The sequence below is a fragment of the Mus caroli genome, unplaced genomic scaffold (genome assembly GCF_978045245.1).
Source record: "Mus caroli unplaced genomic scaffold, Mus_caroli_1 scaffold_11, whole genome shotgun sequence".
Lineage (NCBI taxonomy): Eukaryota > Metazoa > Chordata > Mammalia > Rodentia > Muridae > Mus > Mus caroli.
Window position 1 is genome coordinate 39,881,839 of NW_028227266.1, and position 18,502 is coordinate 39,900,340.

Below are 18,502 nucleotides of genomic sequence, written 5' to 3' on the forward strand. Positions count from 1 at the left end.
AGAGACTGCTGGGGGAGGGGATAGAACTCAGGTCTTCCCTCTGGGGTCCCCTCTGGGGCGCCAATGGCTTTGCTCTCCAGAGGAAATGGTTCCTGGGGCCAGTGATGCAGTGCACTTGGCCCAAAGAAGCAGGGTCTCCCCATCTCTCTTTTAGGTCCCAGGGAATCACAAAATCCCACTGAGGCCTGAACATACCCCTACCCCCAAACCCCTACAAGGAATTCATCATTGATGCAGCAGATCAAGAGACAGGGCCTTTAAAAGGTGAAGGCAGGCTCTCTTCACCACTTCTGCCTTCCAGGGACACAGAGAACACACCATATGATAGGCCAGCACTTCACAAGACAGCGAATCTACTGGTACCTTGATCTGGAAACTCCCAGACTCCAAGATGAGGAGAAATTAATCTCTACTGCTTTTAAGTCATATGGTCCAAATTTTATTTTGTCACAGAAGCCTAAAAGGATGGAGACACAGAACTTCCAAGTGGAATTTTCTTAAGCCTCAAAAAGCCAGAAGAAGTGGAGTAGGTGACTGGCTCAGTGCAGCAGATGAAGGTTCTTGCCATGTTAGCCTGATAGCCTTCATTCTATCCTCAGAACCCGTGTGATGGTTTGACTATGCTTGGCCCAGGGAGTGGCACTATTAGGAGGTATGGCCGTGTTAAAGGAAGTGTGTTACCATGAGGGTGTGGGCTTTGCGATCCATATCCTAGCTGCCTTTGGATAAAGATGTAGAACTTCTGGCTCCTCCAGCCCCATGTCTGCCTGCACAATGCCATGCTTCCCACCTAGATAATAATGGACTGAAGCTCTGAACCTGTAAACTAACCCCAATTAAACGTTGTCCTTTATAAGAGCTTTTATTGGTAACAGTAATAGAAACCCTAAGACACCATGTAAACGTGGAAGGAGAGAACTCATGAAGTTGTCCTCTGACCTCCACATGTGTGCCACAGTGCATATATGTGTACACACACACACACACACACACACACACACACACCTCTGATATATAATAACTATTAGAATAATTTGAAAGATGAAAGCAAATAAGAATAGCCAATCATGGGACTCAGGACAGCAGTCCAAGTTGCTTTTCTCAAAGACCGGGTTATAGCAAAGGTGGTGAATGAGGTTATGAAGTCATGAGGTCATGAAGAGTCAGGCTTACACAGCAGACCAGCATCAGAGAATTGCACCAAGTAGGATCTTGTGAAGGTTTCAGGGCCAATGAGCAGGAATGAGCAATGAACTCAGAATGGGAATGGAGCAGAGGGATGCTGAGCTATCGAGTGCCCGACTGGTACCCAGACAGGGAGCTAGACAAGCACAGAGACTTGGAACCACATGGGGTCACATTTCTTCTAAGGGAAGGTACACTTCTACTGTATCCACACACTTCACCCTCTGAGTTCTGGGGCAGGAAGGAAAGACTGATGGAAAGAGTTGTCATCCCAAGGCCATTTTTTATGGCATTTGATAAAAGGATATTATGAAACAAAAAAATTAAAACATAAATCCCCATTCCCTTTCTAGCCAGGACAAGGAACACTCTACGCAAAAGTGGCCCTAAGTGTGTTCAATAATTTGTGTTAAAATGATTTGTGAACAGCCCCTGTTCCACTAGGTCTAGCCCCTGTGAGTCAAACCACCTGCTTGTAGCAAACAAAGCCGGCCCTGTCCGTGTGCACACGCCCAGCTTGCCTGGCCCTGGCCTTGTGGACAGAAGGGAGGACCAAGAGCACCTCAGCAACTCATCACGACGTCTGCGTTGGCGTCTGCCCTCCATTCTCACACTCCTTCTAGACTGATAGGTGCTCCGGGTTCCTGCACTACACAAACTGCATCAAATCTCCTTCTACTGTAAGTAACAGCTTCAGAGAAGTACTTGCTCAAAACATTGGCAGGACAGTGGCCTGCCAGAAAAAGGCTATACAAAAGAGGAGACATGAGCTTCAGCTCCCAACTCTGACATATTGAAAAATCCCACTAAAGAGATCATTAAGGAGGATCCCAGTCGAAGAGTAGACAGGAGGCCCCGCTAGTCCTGGTGATGGCAACCTATTAGAACTCCAGATCTATGAAACCATCCTTTTAGAGAGCCGGTGCTACATCAGTGCTATCCGCCAGCTCCTAACAGAGGTTATGACATTAGCTTGGTTTAAAGAGAACAATGATAAATCTGTGCATCTGGGCACAGAGGCATGTGTCTGCAATGCCAGCATGCAGGAAACTGAGACAGGAAGCTCTGGAGTACCAAGCCACTCTAGGCGATATAGAAAACTTGTCTAAAAAAAGAAACATGGAAATTAAAGGCCACAGTTGAAGATCCTGGGGCCAGCATCCCACTGGCTCAGAGGTGAGGGATAGCTATTGTTATTAAGAATCCAATGGGTTTAGGGGGAAAGCATAAAGACGGCTCAGTGGATAAAGTGCTTCCCATGCAAGCCTGAAAGCATGAGTTTGATCCCCACAACCCTTGTAAAAGTGGGAAGGTGAGAACTGGTTCCAAATTTGTTCCCCCTACACACACATGCACACACACACACACACGACCACACACACCCCAGACAAACCATGGCACACACACTCACATATACATCATGGCCACACATAATAACAATAAGTAAAATGAAAAAACAAAAGGGCTAATTGAATTCACTCAGTAAAAATACATCCTTGCTTTCACATCTTGTATAGATTGTCTAAAAGAGAAAATAGGACCTATTTTTCAGATTGGAAAACAAAGGCTAATCAAGAATAAGTGATGGAGGTGGGGACTAGATGACCATTAGCCAGAGATCAGTGTTTTCAGAGTAATTGAATGTACATGAAAGACATCGAAGTGGCTCTACAAAAACTGGGCAGAGTAGAGAAGTGACAGGCCCCTAATATGAGGGTAGAGGTGGGCATCGAGGTGGGAGATGCTAAGTTCCAAATTGTCCATCAGAAATTCCCGACTCCAGTCCACCCCATCCACGAGCACAGCCCTGTGAGCAGTGTGAGGACGCTCCCACGAATACCCCCTTACCACAGTGACTCTCATCACTGTTATCTCCACAGTCATCTTCAAGGTCACACTTATAGGAGAGTGGAATGCAAGTCCCCGACTCCTGGCACCGGAACTGAGTGTCTGCATCACAGACCGTCGTGGCTACGGTGAGAAAGAAGTGACATATTGACATATTTGTTATGTCCAGTTCATCCCTTCCTGCTGCAAACCTCCCCACCAGACTAGCAGTTAAAGCTAAAGGCAGGCAGACTTCAATTATAACAAGAACTACACCCGAGCTCACAGCAGAAACAAAAACGCACAGGAACCTGAAGCTCCCACTCAAGCTAGGTAAGGGCATGTGTTTCTCAGGGCCGTATGGACACAGAAATGGGGCCCAGAGCGTGAGACACTGCTGTCTGGCTGGGAGAGGAAGTGCAGGACTGAAGTAGCCCCTAAAATCCTTCCAGCATGTCAAGCACTCTGCCCAAGCAAGCAACATAAACTCCGTTGTCTGTGAGAGATGTCCCATCCCCTACCAGCAGCTGGCACACATCGAACAGGTGGAAGGAACGCATACCCAGAATCTTACAGCAGAAACGAGTGTTATATCTGCACTCAGTAAGGGCTGGGGTCTAAGTCCTCGCACTAACTCTCCCTAAGCTACCATTTCCTCTGCTGTAAGGTGAAGGTGAAGCCACTGTGTCATGGTCAGCCAGGACTCGCTCTGCCATCTACAGTTTATGGGTCCTTATCCTTTGCACCCCACTTCTCTCTGAGATTGACAGAGATAACTGCCACCTGGTGCATTACTGTGGATACAGAAGAGTCCAAGGCTAGGGCCACAGGCTATCAAGCAGACTGTAGAGGTAATGGACTCCTAACAGTGTCTCTCTTCTCCCTCAGCATGCCTCAACATCATAAGGATCGGTCTGAAACCCGATTCACTCGTTCCCTATTCACTCGCTCCCTATTCACTCAATCCAGAAACCCAGAGGCCCAGGGAAAAGATCCTGAGGAGAAATGAGGAAAGAAAGACTGTTCTCCAAGCTACTGAGGAGCTGACACAGAGCACGGCAGCATCCGGGAACAGAGGGTGGAGGTTCCCAGTACAATAAAACACCAAATGGCAACATTGTTGCTAGATGTCCCCGCAGCTCTTACTTGAGGTTCCATTTCTTCTCTGTAATTGAGCTCGTGGTAAGAGGCAGGGAATGAATACAAAACGACAAGACTACAGGGGATTCATGTGAAATCCTGAGTGCCTGGTACCCATCCAGCTGGAGGAGTCTGTTTAAGGGAGGAAAATGACTGACAACATCCCTCCCAAGCCGCCTGCAAGTCCCCTCTGCTCTTCTCCAGCAGCTGACAGGGTGGCTGAGCACTCACCCCATGCCACGGCACCCTGCCACACCCACTCTTTTCTGCAACCTGGCCTGAGGACAGAGCTTTTCTCACCATCTGGATAGGCAAACAGGCATGTCACTCCTAGATAAGGAGAGGCCATGAGAGGTGGATCTGACCCCTCAGTTTGGTTTCCAGGGGAAAGGTTTCAAATGCCCACCATTCTTTATCACCTCCCCCCTGTCACATCCCACATGTGGAGACCTAAGCCAAGTAGGTTCAGATATGTGAGAGAGAGGGGGGAGAAAAGGTTGTCTAAGGGCAAGATGGGAGTGAGGGGTGCTCTCAACCTCAGCCGACAGACACCAAACCAGGAGGACAGAGCCAGCCCCATATTTCACCCACTGCAGGGGTTCACACTGTGCAGAAATCTGTGAGTCACGGGCTCCAGCTGTGGGAGGCCAGTCTCGTGGCCAGTAGCCACCTGCACAAACACAGAGGTCATGGCTTCTGTGCACAAACGGAGCTTTTAGGAGACCCTGAGCCCAGGGCACAGGAAAGCTCAGTTTTCTTTACTTCTGCTATGCCTAATGCCTGAGCTATTTCCCACAGCCATACATGGAATATTTCCCTTCCATTATCTCCTCTATATACTTAATAATATGTATTAATGTTTTAAAAGAGATTTGCCTATCCCCTCATGAATATCACACCTTCCTGCAACAACATAGATAAATGGAAAAAGGCATATTAAAAAAAAATAAAGACAACCAGAGGCACAAACCTTTCCCAATCTGCCACTTAAGATACCCCTTTGCACCATGACAACACGGCCCACAGCATCAATTAGCCAGGGCTCATAAGGGCTCACAGAGGCCACGGTGACAATCAGGGAATCTGTGTGGGTCCTCTGCACATGGGTTGTGGTTTTAGAGCTGTGTGTTTTGTGGGACTCCTAACAATGGGAGCAGGAGCTATCTCTGACTCTTGTTCCTGCTTTGGGGAACCTTTTCCTCCTACCAGGTTGCCTCTGTCAGCCTTGATATGAGGGTATGTGGTGTGTGCCTGGTCATTTTATAATTTGTGATGCCATATTCGGTTGATATCCCTGGAAGGCCTGCTCTTTTCTGAAGGAAAATAGAGGAGTGGATCTGGAGGAGAGGGGTGGTGGGAGGGACTGAGAGGACAGGAGGGAGAGGACAGTGGTGCTGGGATGGAATATAGGAGAGAAGAACTAATACAGTCATTTCCCTGGGTGGGAAAAGCATGCACTGAGTTCAAGGAAGAATGGGAGTACATAAGGGCTCATACAAAACTTCCAACAAGCCAAGGAGGGCAGAGAAGGGCATTGCAAGGCCCATGTGAACCTGATGAGTTACGTTAGATGCAAGCTAGATAAGCCTGTGATAAAGCTATTACCCATGTCAAGGCATGCAAGGCCTCAGCATGTACTCCATGGAAGGCCTACACACATCTGTCAGGGCCCACAGGCTTCCCTCATCAACCTGTTCTATAGTTCAAATGGTGAGAGAGCCTCTGGGTAGCCCAGAGTAATTGATATGAAAGACAGATCTGCCATCTCTGGGTTCCCTGCTTGCAGTCAGGTTCTCTCTCATCCAGTTCATTCCACTCACTGTTTATCCTTCCAAAGGCAAGTCCTTACCACGGCACGTGGGTGGTTCCCGTCTGCTATTCCAGTAACATCCAAACCCTGCTGATCTAGGTTATACATCGTATCTTACCTGCCCTATCATCCACAGGAGTGGGAGCACGAAGCTCCATTGTCATCACTCAACCTCTGCTCAGTGCTCCCCCTGCTCCTCACTCTACCTCTGCTCGGTGCTCCCCATGCTCCTCACTCTACCTCTGCTCAGTGCTCCCCATGCTCCTCACTCTACCTCTGCTCGGTGCTCCCCATGCTCCTCACTCTACCTCTGCTCGGTGCTCCCCATGCTCCTCACTCTACCTCTGCTCGGTGCTCCCCATGCTCCTCACTCTACCTCTGCTCGGTGCTCCCCATGCTCCTCACTCTACCTCTGCTCAGTGCTCCCCATGCTCCTCACTCTACCTCTGCTCAATGCTCCCCATGCTCCTCACTCTACCTCTGCTCGGTGCTCCCCATGCTCCTCACTCTACCTCTGCTCAATGCTCCCCATGCTCCTCACTCTACCTCTGCTCGGTGCTCCCCATGCTCCTCACTCTACCTCTGCTCGGTGCTCCCCATGCTCCTCACTCTACCTCTGCTCGGTGCTCCCCATGCTCCTCACTCTACCTCTGCTCGGTGCTCCCCATGCTCCTCACTCTACCTCTGCTCGGTGCTCCCCATGCTCCTCACTCTACCTCTGCTCAATGCTCCCCATGCTCCTCACTCTACCTCTGCTCGGTGCTCCCCATGCTCCTCACTCTACCTCTGCTCGGTGCTCCCCATGCTCCTCACTCTACCTCTGCTCGGTGCTCCCCATGCTCCTCACTCTACCTCTGCTCGGTGCTCCCCATGCTCCTCACTCTACCTCTGCTCGGTGCTCCCCATGCTCCTCACTCTACCTCTGCTCGGTGCTCCCCATGCTCCTCACTCTACCTCTGCTCAGTGCTCCCCATGCTCCTCACTCTACCTCTGCTCAGAGCTCCCCAGGTGCCCTCGTCGGTGCATACGGGAGCTGGTTGGGGTGCCTTCCCCAGACAATACAGTACTGCCACACAGTACTCTGCTGACTCTACTGTACCGGCCACTGGTTTCTCAGACACAAACTTCCCTACCTATCGGAAGCCCAGCAAAGAGCCTGAGATAGAGGGGCTAAATAAATATCAGTAAGTGTATATCTTTGTAAAGAGATTCAAAAACCATTAAAACCAAAGCTGGGAAAGAAGGGCCGAGGTTAAGTAGATGTCTGTCTCTACGCCTGCAAACTGGGGTTGAACCCTAGAAGCTACTCAATGCAGAGGTCACTTGGACACGACATACCTACCAACATTCCTCCACATGCCAGGCCCGAGGGCGCCACTGACCAGTTACAACAATCTCTCCTCAGCTTGGCATGCACCTGCATCGCCTAACAGAAGTGGCACAGGAGGTGACTGACACCTGTTGCCTGACTGTGAAATGTCCCGGTGTTGAATTAACAAATCAAATGATGTCATACACCCCTGAGCTTCCAGTGACGATGCCCAGTATTACAGTGCACACACCAAGCTCCTGGGCCACACTGTCCAGTCAGCTCTGTTTCGCCCTCGAATGCGGAAATATAAGTATAGAGGTGACTTAAATGTACACATGTAATGCATTGATACCATAACATATACTTATATGTGGGGTTTTTGTCCAAATCCCATCCATTTAGATAAACACCACAGTACTGTCTAGCCAGAACCCCAAACTACAGGCCTCAAGCCAGAAGGACCAGTCTGGCCCCTGACCAATGAATGGTGCACGTCTACGCCTGGAGACTCACGGCAATTTCTCTCGTCACTCATGTCTCCACAGTCATTGTCGAAATCACACCACCAAATGCTGTTGATACAGTTGCCGTTGCTGCAGCGATACTGGTTACGAAGACAGGTGTTCTCTGAAGTAGGGGAAGAAGGGGAGCCAGCGTTATTCTTATCACCAGACCACAAAACTTTCTCTTCTCAGTTTCCTTTTCTCTTCCCCCAGCTACATTCTGCTGCAGATGGGATGGAGCGGGGAAGGGAAGGGCCAAGTGCTCACTCATGCACAGGAGGCAGGAAGCACACACGCGTGGCATGCACACCTCATGAGCAGAGCCTCTTTCTTCCCTTTTTAGATGAAAACTGAAGGTGAGGCAGGCTGCAAGTGTGTGGAGGGGAGTACTATGAAGAAAAGGCTGACACCAATTGGGTCTACTGGGAGATAAATCTCACTGTTAGCAGAAATAAAATATAAACTACACACAAACAAGCCCTCAAGAGGCTGCGTCCGTCCGCAGAGTCTCAGACACACCCAGGCCATACGTCACAGCTTTGATAGACACCTTGTTGGTGCTGAATACTCATGGATTCCATGTTCAAGATTCAGCTAACCAAACACCAGAAATAGGCGGGGGGTAGGGAGGGGGGTGGTGAGGGGGGTGGGGAGGGTGGGAACTGCATCTGAACTACACATGGATCAACTCTGATCTCCTTGGTGCCGCTCCTGGAACTGCAGAAGGAATTCCCAGCAGTCTGGAGGTGACTGGACAGAGTCAGCAGGTTGGACATAGGTGATATGCAAATCCTATGCTCTTATACGAAGGACTTGAGGATCCATGGAAGCTATTATCCAGAGAAGTCGTGGATGTGGGGTTAGGAAGGGATGGTTTTAGAAATAATTATCTATCCATGTATACACTAATTAAATAAATATAAAAAAATCATAAAATCTTAGTAAGCTGCATGTTTATTAATTTATTTATTTAGTCCCATGGCTTCTTTGAAACAAGGACTTATAGAGGACATAAAAGCATTGTTCAGCACACTGGGTCAAGGACACCAGTGGTCTGTGTAGACAATCTAAAGCATTCCAATGGTGACTGGAGAAACCCTTTTCCCCTCTTCTTAGAATTTACTGTTGACTTTCTTTCCAAATAGCTTTAAGACGCCATTCGGAGCATGAAAGGAAGCCTCCTGTTTCTGAGGGAGAGAGAGTCATCTTTTCTCCATTTGTACTTCTTAGGGAAGCTGGCTGATAAAGCTTCCATTGTACACTGCCTGCCCTGGCCTCAGACAAGTGTGGTTAGGATTGCAAAGTAAATATGACCTAGAGAATAAGGAAAACACAGGAATTCAGCCATCAATCCACTAACTTCATGCCAGACCACCTTTCCTGGATGCTGGCTGATAGGCATATGAAGCTAGAAACTGGAGGGGGGTGGTGGCAACAAGATGGGGGTTGGGAGATGTGGGGGAACTAGGGGGTGTCAAGTCAGGTTCTCTTTTAAAAAAAATTATTCAAATTCAAACTGGCTAAAGAGAAGGCTCCTACTGTCATTGACTTGGTCACAGCTTGGAAGCCAAGACTTTTAGACCTCTGCCAACCCTGATTCAGAACATCTGGGCCATTCCAAGCTCTGTGGTGGCAGACAGAGAGCGGTCCGCTCTGACAGAATTTAGTCAGTTACGTCTGGAAGGCAAGCTGCTCCGTGGTTGTATAGAAGAACACACAGAACAAAAGGAAGCTGGACCTGAGGGAAGCTGTATCATTTGCCATCAAAGGGAGGGCCACAACTAGGACCCTTGCATGAAGAGCCCGGGTCTGCTGTGCAGAGCCAGAGGTCTTACAACCGGGACCAGAGTACCTCTCGGTACCTAACAGGGATCATTTCCACCTGGGACATTTTCTAATATCCAAAACTGAGGGAACACTGAGGTCAGAAGGGGTGGTGGGTAGGAGCCTAGGGAAAACCAGGGTCGCACCTTCTTTGACACAGGTGTTGTTCTTCCTTTGATAGCCTTGAGGGCAGTCACACATCAGGTCCCCAGAGGGGAGGACACTGCTGGCCACACCTTCTGGACACCTGCAGCTTTTGCTGTTGTTGGCCTTAGGGAGGCACAGTAGACTGCAGGGCTGAGGGACGCAAGCATTGCTTCCTGGAGAGAAAGCACAGAAGCCGCACTTAGGTTAATACGTGCATGCTGCGGGGCAGCCAGAGAGTTGTGAGCCACTGAAAGTCGTCTTTCGGATGAGGCGGTGGAGAGCTTAGAAAACCTCGGAAGCATCAGCCACATTGATAAACCTCTGTTGGGAGGCCTAAGTAAGGTCCTCACTGTGAGGGCTTCTCAGTGACTTTTCTATAAGACCGTGTGGGCCTATGGGACTGGAGAAGATGGCTTAATGATTAAAAGCATTTGTTGTTCTTGTAGAAGACCCAGGTTCCATTACCAGCACCCACATGGTTCACAACCATCTGTAACTCCAGCTCTATGGTTTTGATGCCTTCTTCTGACCTTTGTGGGTACCAGGCAAGCGCGTGGCACACATTCTTACATGCAGACAAACACACGGGACAGATATCCATACCCACGTTCGCAGGTGCTGGGAAACCTGTCATTATGGTAGGGTCTGAAGGAGTTAAAAGAACTCCAAAATGTTTCAAGCCATGGCAGCACCAAATGAAGAGACTTATAAATCTTGCAAAGCAACCTCTATAAAGGACGAAAGAGAATCTTCCTGCCAGGAGAAATAAAACCAGCCAGATAGCAAGACCAGAAACGCCTTCACTTTCAAGTATCCCAACACCTCAACTGTTCCCTACAAACCAATTTTTTATTCCAGGTCAGCACCCATTAAATTGCAGAACTCTGAATTGCTGTCATTTCACGAAGGCACTGCTACTCAAGGCATGGCAGAGGGGACAAAGCCCGATGACTGCACTGAAAGGCAGCTTCAGTGCAGCTCAAATTCTTAGCAGTAAGTGTATCGCCAGACAAGCCATTGAACCTAGCTGTCATGTAGACAGCGAAGACAATGGGAGGATGGGGAGGCTCATGGACTGGGGAAAGGGCAGTGATGCCTACACAAGCCTGTGAAACTCATTGTGGTGCAGATGACAGAGCTATCCCCTGATAAATGCACCTACCATCGTTTAATGCTTAGCTGATAGAAAGTCCTACGCATGTTAGGAGTGAATAATAAAAATAACAAAGGTGGACACCCTGGCACTCAGGGATCCCTGTATGCATCCTGCACTGGGGTACCCTCTCAGGGTGCTACAGAGCCAGGGAGGTTAAAGTCAACAAGCTTACGGATAAAGGGGCCTGAACATCACTGGTAGCCTCACCACCGAAGCATTAGCTCAAACAGGCCTGTCTAAGAGACTGGAAGCTTGCTTTTGTCACCCTGGAAAAGTCTTGCTTGGTCCTGAAGAATGCAAGAGAATCCCAAATGTGGGGCAGGGAGATACACTAAGTGCCCCCCTCCCCAGGCCAAAGTGACATTCACAGATGATCCAGCATCCCTGTCCTTCCACCATTCCTTCCACCAGCACTTGCCCCTCAAGCCAGCCCTTCCTCAGGTCCAGATACTACCCCAACCCCCTGAATTACTCTTCTCTAGCTAGTTTCAGTGACAATCACTCTTTGGAGCATGAAGGGGAAATGACCCCTATGCTGAGAATCTACCAAGTGTACAGAGTACAGGGGTTCGGCCACAAACTGTACCTCACTGCTCCCCAGGGACTGGGTGTGACTGCCTCTCAGCTGTGCTTGAGCTGCTAGCCTAAGAGGCAGCCAAGACAGGAAGTGGGGAGCCTGAGACGACCAGACCAGACACTGAAACAGTGCTATAGAGACTGCTGGGTACACACCCAGCATGCTATATGCACCCATAAAAATGGAGCCATGCTCTTCTGGACAAGGTAACATCTTAGAGAAGATTCTGCAGCCTGGGAAGAGGAGCAGCAGGGGTGGCATCCTTCATCCCAGGCCTGGACAGAATGGTGCAGAGGCTGAGATGCATCATCCTGTCCTACTTTAAATAGAGCTATACAATATCAAAAGAACAAAAAACAACCCAAAACCACAAAACCATTAAAAAAAATGTGTGTCTCTTCTTTTATTGTTTTTTAAAGTGGCTTCTCCATTTAGTGGCAACTCTCACACTGTCGAGAGCCTTTGGGAACACTAATTAACATCTAGGATTTCATTCTTTGATCTGCAAACCAGGGATCCTAATACCAATTCCCTACCGGCTGAGAAGCCATGCAAACAATGCTGACTTAGGTTTGCACACCACTCAGGAGACCTTGAGGGAGTTCTCATGCTATCTTCCTTCATTCCAAAGGGATAACAGTGGTTATCTCTAACTGTATTATTTTCCTTGTCAATTTTCTCCTCAGGTGGTGAGCCAAGAACGGTGCCTCTCAACCCTATAGTTCAAAACAGCAAACCCAGCAGTGTGTCAATAGAGGTAAGTCAGCAGACCCAGGAAGCTATTAAATCCCGTAGAGATAAGGAAGGTGTGCTTAAAGGGACTATTCTTCCCAGGCAAGCCTTGTCTTTCTCTGGGAGTCTCCTTCAAGATAAGCAAACAAGCAGCCAAGGAAAAAAGGAAGCCTCCCAGAATCGCAATCTCAGCTTGCAGGACAGGCTGGTGGTAGGTCCCAGAATCCTGAGCTCATAGTTTTAGAAGAAGACTAAGGCAGGAGTGATGGTGCACACCTGAAGGCCTGGTGTTCAGTGAGCTGAGGCAGGAAGATTGAGAGTTCTAGGACAACCGAGGTTAACACCATGAAACTCTGTCTCAAAAAGAAAGGACAGAAACAATCAGACATGATGGCTCACACCTGTAATTCCAGCACTTGGAAGGCTGAGGCAGGGGGGTGGCTGGCCTGGGCTCCACAGTGAGTTTCAGGCTAGTCTGAGCTGCAATGTGAGAATTTCTTTCTAGATAAAAATAAACTCTGCTCATCCCTTCTTTCTACGAAGAAGAACTAGGCACCTACTAAGTGCTAGGCACTGGTAAAACGTTGAGAAGAGAAAACAAGACATTCATTTCCTGAGGTTCACACATTCAGCGTGGATCATGAATGAAAAAAACCTGCACCGAGTGTGGCCACAGAAGTAGGTATGTTCAATGGACACTGAAGCAGCTGGGCAAGCAAGCATCTGAGAACTCAGCATGCACCATTCCTTGTGAACGTGCCAAAGATTAAGCACATTATGGTCCTCTCTTTGCGGCTGGAACCAAAAGCCCATCCCACCCATCACTGAGGAGCCAAGGGCAGGAAGACTGGTAATCACCCACTAAGCACCCGCACTCCAGGCAGGCAGGACTCCCTGTCTTCCAGCTGTTTGTGTATCATTAGAAAAGAAATTAAGATGCCATTAGGAAGAAATTAAATAATGTGCATGTTGTTGTGACAACAGAGAGGCACACTGCCAGATCCTGCTCTGAGCGGGGATTGCCCATTCGCAGCCCCTTTCTGGAGACCAAGTCTGGGGAGAGAGAGAGAAGGGGACACGGCCTTACCAGCATTCTTTCCCTTGTAGAAAACCTTCATGTCCATGAGGCCCGTGAGCTGGCTTGCTAGAATCTCCACCTGGGATCTGCTGTGCTTCGAAGCTCTGAAGATGCTGAGCTGTGACCAGTCATCCCAGTAGATCTCATTCTAAAGAGAAATGTTTAATCTAGTTCAATGGTCCTGCTTTCGGGACACTTCATGAAGACAAGGGGCACTCCATCCCACCACTATGCAGGGACAACAGACAATTACTGAATAACAGGCCGGGTCAAAATTTCACTTAAGTGCAAATGTCTGTGGTTTTATTGACACCTCACCAATGGCCCTCAGGAAGAAATGACCTAGAAAAGGCTATCTAGTACTCATTTATTTGGATCATGGTGTGTGTGTGGGGTGTGGGGGGGTGACTTAGTTTGAAATATGTTTCCCCATTCTAGGTAGACGCATTTTCTAGGTGAGAACAACTGGAAGGTTCTATAGATGGCACACAACATCAGTCAGCAGGGAGCGAAGCAAGGGATGAAGATGCGAAACTGAAACAAGGCCACAGGCCTTGAAAATGAAAGAGATTCACTCAGAGGAGGAGACCTCAACCTCCAACCTTTTGAAACGTAAACAGTGGTAGAAGCCTACATCTCTCCATGAAGGATGCAAACAAGTCTGTGCAAATTTGAAGGCACAGAGTTTTTAAGGCCTCTGACCAACTGCAAAAGCCAAACAGGCCTCAGCTCTCCGCCTAGCCACATGCTTCCCCTTCTCTGGCAGACTGCTCATGAGGACTTGCCTTAAAGACAGCGATGGCATAGGGGTGTGGGAGGTTGTCAAGGATGACTGAACGCTGCTGGCCACTGAAAGTGATGCGCTCGATACAGTCCAGGTAAGCATCCGTCCAGTAGATCCACTGGCTGTCCACAGAGATGCCATTGGGCCACTTCACGTCCTCTGACACAAGGCGGTAGGCAGCAGAGCCATCCATGTAGCTACGGTAAATCCCAGGCTTCAGGTCTCCCCAGTCAGTCCAGAACATCACCCTGGTCAATACAGGGGCCACACAATCTCATCAGAACGACATAGGCCAGCCTTGATTCTACTTCCCAGAGGTAAGTAATCTCTCAAAGCAATCATTATCACTACCACCTGTCTATATTTGAGATGCATTACTCATTACTACTATCTATATTTGAGATTCATTCATAAATGTAGTTGAACTTGACTCAAAAAAATCCACCTACTGAAGTCTGCCTATACTCCCATTATTCCAATACTATACAAAGTAATGTGCATATATGCATGCTAACCTAAATGCTAATTGGCAGAGGAAGTGATATGTAGTATTATACAATAGAATATACCTATTGCAATGCCCCCAGAATATTGGATACAAAATAGTTTGAAATCTATATATTGTATGTGCTACTTAGTTTTTGACAATGACACAAACTAGAGTCACCTCAGAAGGAGAAACTTCAATTAAGGAACTGCCTTTATCAGACTGGCCTGGAAAAAATCTGTGGGCCAGTTTTGTTGTTGTTGTTGTTGTTGTTGTTGTTTGATTCGTGATTGATACAGGAGGGTCCAAACCTCTGTGGGCAGTACCACCCTGGGCAGGAAGCCGGCTGAGCAAGTCACTGGGAGCCATCCAGTAAGTGTGGTCTCTGTTTCAGTTCTTGCCTCAGATTGCCTCAGGGAGGGAGTATAACCTGCGAGCAAAATAAACTCCTTCCTGCCACCTCAGTTTTCATCCATGTTCTTATCGAAGCAACTAAACCGCTGTGTGTGCTCTGATAAGCCGCTGTCACTCAATGTGCATGTCCGGTGACTGGCAGGAACTCACAAACAGACTGATTCTATCTGACAAGTCTTGTGTGTCACTAAGGGATGCTGTATGTAATGATCATGATTGAACACCAGTAAAAAGACTCTGAATAATGCAAGCAAGAAATTAATAGTGGCTATTATGTATGAGTAATGGTGACTATTACGTAACAGTGATGTGATTGCATCCCCGAGGATGTAGGAGGATGAAGGGTGACGAATGAGAACAGGGCAGACTTAAGCCTCCTTTCAAGGTCTTCTCTTTTAATATCTGCAACCAAGCCCATAGATTTCTTTTAGCGTGTTCTTTTAAGAATAGTGTTAATTCTCAGTCATAAATACACACAGAAAGAAAAGCTAGCGCAGCATTTCCTTCTTAGTCATTTTTGCTGTGATGAAGGAGTTAGTGAAAAGCAGTCGTGCGTACCCCAAGTGCACATTAATTTTAAGTAAGAAAACTTGCACATGCTGGGAGTTCTGTGTGTGAGAGTGACCGGTCGAATTAAATGTTTGTGAGATTCACGGAACTCGAGATTAAAAAAAAAAAAATCCTTACAATTTATCAGTGGCCTGACTGGTTTACAAAGACTCTCTTTCATGTTACCTTTTCTATTGAAACACCCCACAGTTGTGAGACATCTGGAGACCATAAGAGAGTTGGATGCTTTCTAATCAAATACACACAGAGTTATCGGACCACGACAAGCAAGCTATGGCTTCAGAAGCCTCAGTCAACAGGTTTATTCCCCCCCCCCCCCCCCCGTGATCACCAGAAGCAGAAACTTGGCCTTACGTTTTCACTTTCATGAGCATCTGTTGCAGCAGTGGACACAACGCTGACTCCCCGTAAGGAACACTTACCCTTCTTGGGGTACAAGGACTAGAGCCCTGGGTCGATCAAGCACAGAGGAATTGACGATTGTCAGTCGGAAGTCACCATCTGGATTAGCTACCTGACAAAACAAAGGGGGTGGGGGAATGAGAGGGATCTAAGTTCCTTACAAAGCCCACAAAACCAAAGCCCTACACGGGCCCTGCCTATGGCACACTCTCCACACCTGCCCTCTACTCTCGGGTCTCATTCTAGAACCATGGTGAGCCCGCCTTGATTCCCAATCAGAAGGTACTCATCATGTCCCTGGCTGAGATAATTCCCACATGGGCTGAAGGAGCAGCTAGAGCTGTGTGCTCCCTGACGCCAACCCTGGAGCATGACAACTTGCACAAAGGTGACTGTTGTGGTCCCTCAGAGTCCAAGAACTCTTCAGTGCTTGCACACAACCCACACACAGCTTCCTGCCTGTTCTAAGCCACCCCTAGACCACCTGTTAATTCCCACGACAGTGCTGGTGCTAAGTAATCGGTGAGTTGTTCGGGAATGGAACAACAGGAAAAGATGTCTGCGCACTCAGTACTGTCTTGGTTTGGTTTTGTTTTGTTTTGTTTTTTACTATTTTTGATTCGTGGATATGAAACCACAGATTTGGAGGGCTGACTGAACGACTCTATATGCCAACCACTTCTGCCAGGGTCCTGAGAGGATTTCCCTCCAGCATCAGGCGCAGCTCGGAGTCCCCAGAAGCTTCCCCACTCACTTCCCTCTGCACGCCATCCACTCCCCAAGCACACGATCGATCGAGTGGCTTGCTTCCTGTTCTTAGCAGAAGGACAGGTTCCTTTGTCTCCTTTCCACCGAGCTACTTCCTTTGTGTGGTTTCCGTTTGCTTTAAGACAAGATCTCTGTGTATCTCCAGCTGGTCTTTTAACTTACTATGTAGCCCAGGCTGCCCTCAAAATCTTGATCCTCCTGCCTCAGCTAAGTGCTGGGATTGCAGGAATACACCCACCATACCTGGCTCCTTTAAACTAAAAGCTAATGGGAAAGAGAATGTGTGTGTCCTTTCCTTGCTCACTGTGTCATTAAACACAAGACCAGGACTGGCATGTATCCTGCACCAAATGGCACTTGTTTGATGACTAAGTAAATGAGACTCATCCTCACACTTGAATTAAAAACAAGTTTCAGGAAGCCCCCTGCTGCACGTGTCTCGGCTAGCAGGAGGATGCATGGATCCAGGGCAGCCTCCCGAGCCTCTGTCTCCATCTCACTACATGTCACGCAGCTCCCTGTGCCTCCCGACTTTGTGTTTTCCCATTAACCTGCATGTCACATCCCCATGCAGTGCCAATACCAAGAACTACAGGGGTTAGTATTGCAGGGCCTCGGCAGTAGCCTGCGAGGTAAGGGGCACGGATGATTCTTCAGTACACTACTCTGGCCAGTTTACAGGCCCCTCATCCCCCTCGTGTCACCGTGCCTATAGGTGGAACAGGTTTCTGGGAAGCTAATAGATAGGTAGAGATCAATACAGATAATAACAGAGACATTGCTGTTTTCGATAATAACGGGCTGTTGTTGTTATGATGATTACAACAGTGTGAAATCATCGTCATTATTGTTGCTGTATGATGCCTCTGCTAGCCAAAGTACAAACGTTCATGTATCTTAAATGGCACCTCGGGTTCCACTAAATGGTCCTCACATGGATTCCTCAAGACTGCGTATATCCCGAGATGACCCCCCTTCACCCCTTCAGAAGTTCGGCCCTGAAAACCCTGGGGGAGATTTCCAGAGTTATATGACACACTGCTTCTGAGTTTTGTGTCAACCTGGCTCAGAGCCCAGCGGCTCCACCTGCTTGCTTAATGAAGAGCACAGGAATAACCATACCTCGATCTTTTTAAAGCCGGCATCCACCCAGTAAAGTAATTGGCTGAGGGGTTCGAAGGCCAAAGCCTCCACGGTCTCCAGGCCGGAATTGATGATCACCTCCTGCCCTGTGCTTCCGTTCAAGCAGAGACGCTAGGAAGAGAAAGATGTAATCAGCACTGTGAACTGTGCGGTGGACTCAAGGCTAGTCCGTCCCTCAGCAGTAACCCTGCCCTCAGCTAGCCAGTTTGCCAAGGTCACAGGGTTTTATAGGAGTAAATGTGCAGATACAAGAAGATGTGTTAACAGAATGACAAACAGAATCTGGTCCCTTTCTATTACTGTGTGCTATTATTATAAACATGGACTACTAAACTATGGCCCCTCTCAAAGGAATGATCTTTTTACTAAGACATGGGAGTCTGCAGTGTTTAAAATAAATGAAAAGACAGGTTGCAGCTCCTTTTACTTCTTCTGTCTCATAAAGATCTTTATCCCTTGCACAGCTCTTGGCCATCGGGTCATTGTTGGGGCAGTTACACCCAGTGGTCTCCCCTGACCCTAACCCTCACAACGTAAAACTTACGTATGGATTTGGAACTAAGGATACAATGAGTAAATGTGATAGAGCTCTTTTGCTTTTTGTGAACCTAGGGACTCCTGCTCACTAGATAAATGATCTACC

At 48.1% G+C, this 18,502-nt stretch overlaps 1 protein-coding gene across 1 annotated transcript in view; it reads right to left on the reverse strand.

The window, feature by feature from the left end:
- Positions 1 to 18,502, reverse strand: part of Sorl1 (sortilin related receptor 1) — a 151,969-nt gene that overhangs the window by 44,165 nt on the left and 89,302 nt on the right. The window contains exons 18-24 of the mRNA XM_021171441.3: positions 17,839 to 17,970; positions 15,969 to 16,060; positions 14,077 to 14,323; positions 13,301 to 13,439; positions 9,748 to 9,921; positions 7,788 to 7,901; positions 3,034 to 3,156 (exon numbers count right to left, since the gene is read on the reverse strand). Coding sequence (XP_021027100.1) covers positions 3,034 to 3,156; positions 7,788 to 7,901; positions 9,748 to 9,921; positions 13,301 to 13,439; positions 14,077 to 14,323; positions 15,969 to 16,060; positions 17,839 to 17,970 — 1,021 coding nt within the window. The remainder of the gene's footprint in view (positions 1 to 3,033; positions 3,157 to 7,787; positions 7,902 to 9,747; positions 9,922 to 13,300; positions 13,440 to 14,076; positions 14,324 to 15,968; positions 16,061 to 17,838; positions 17,971 to 18,502) is intronic.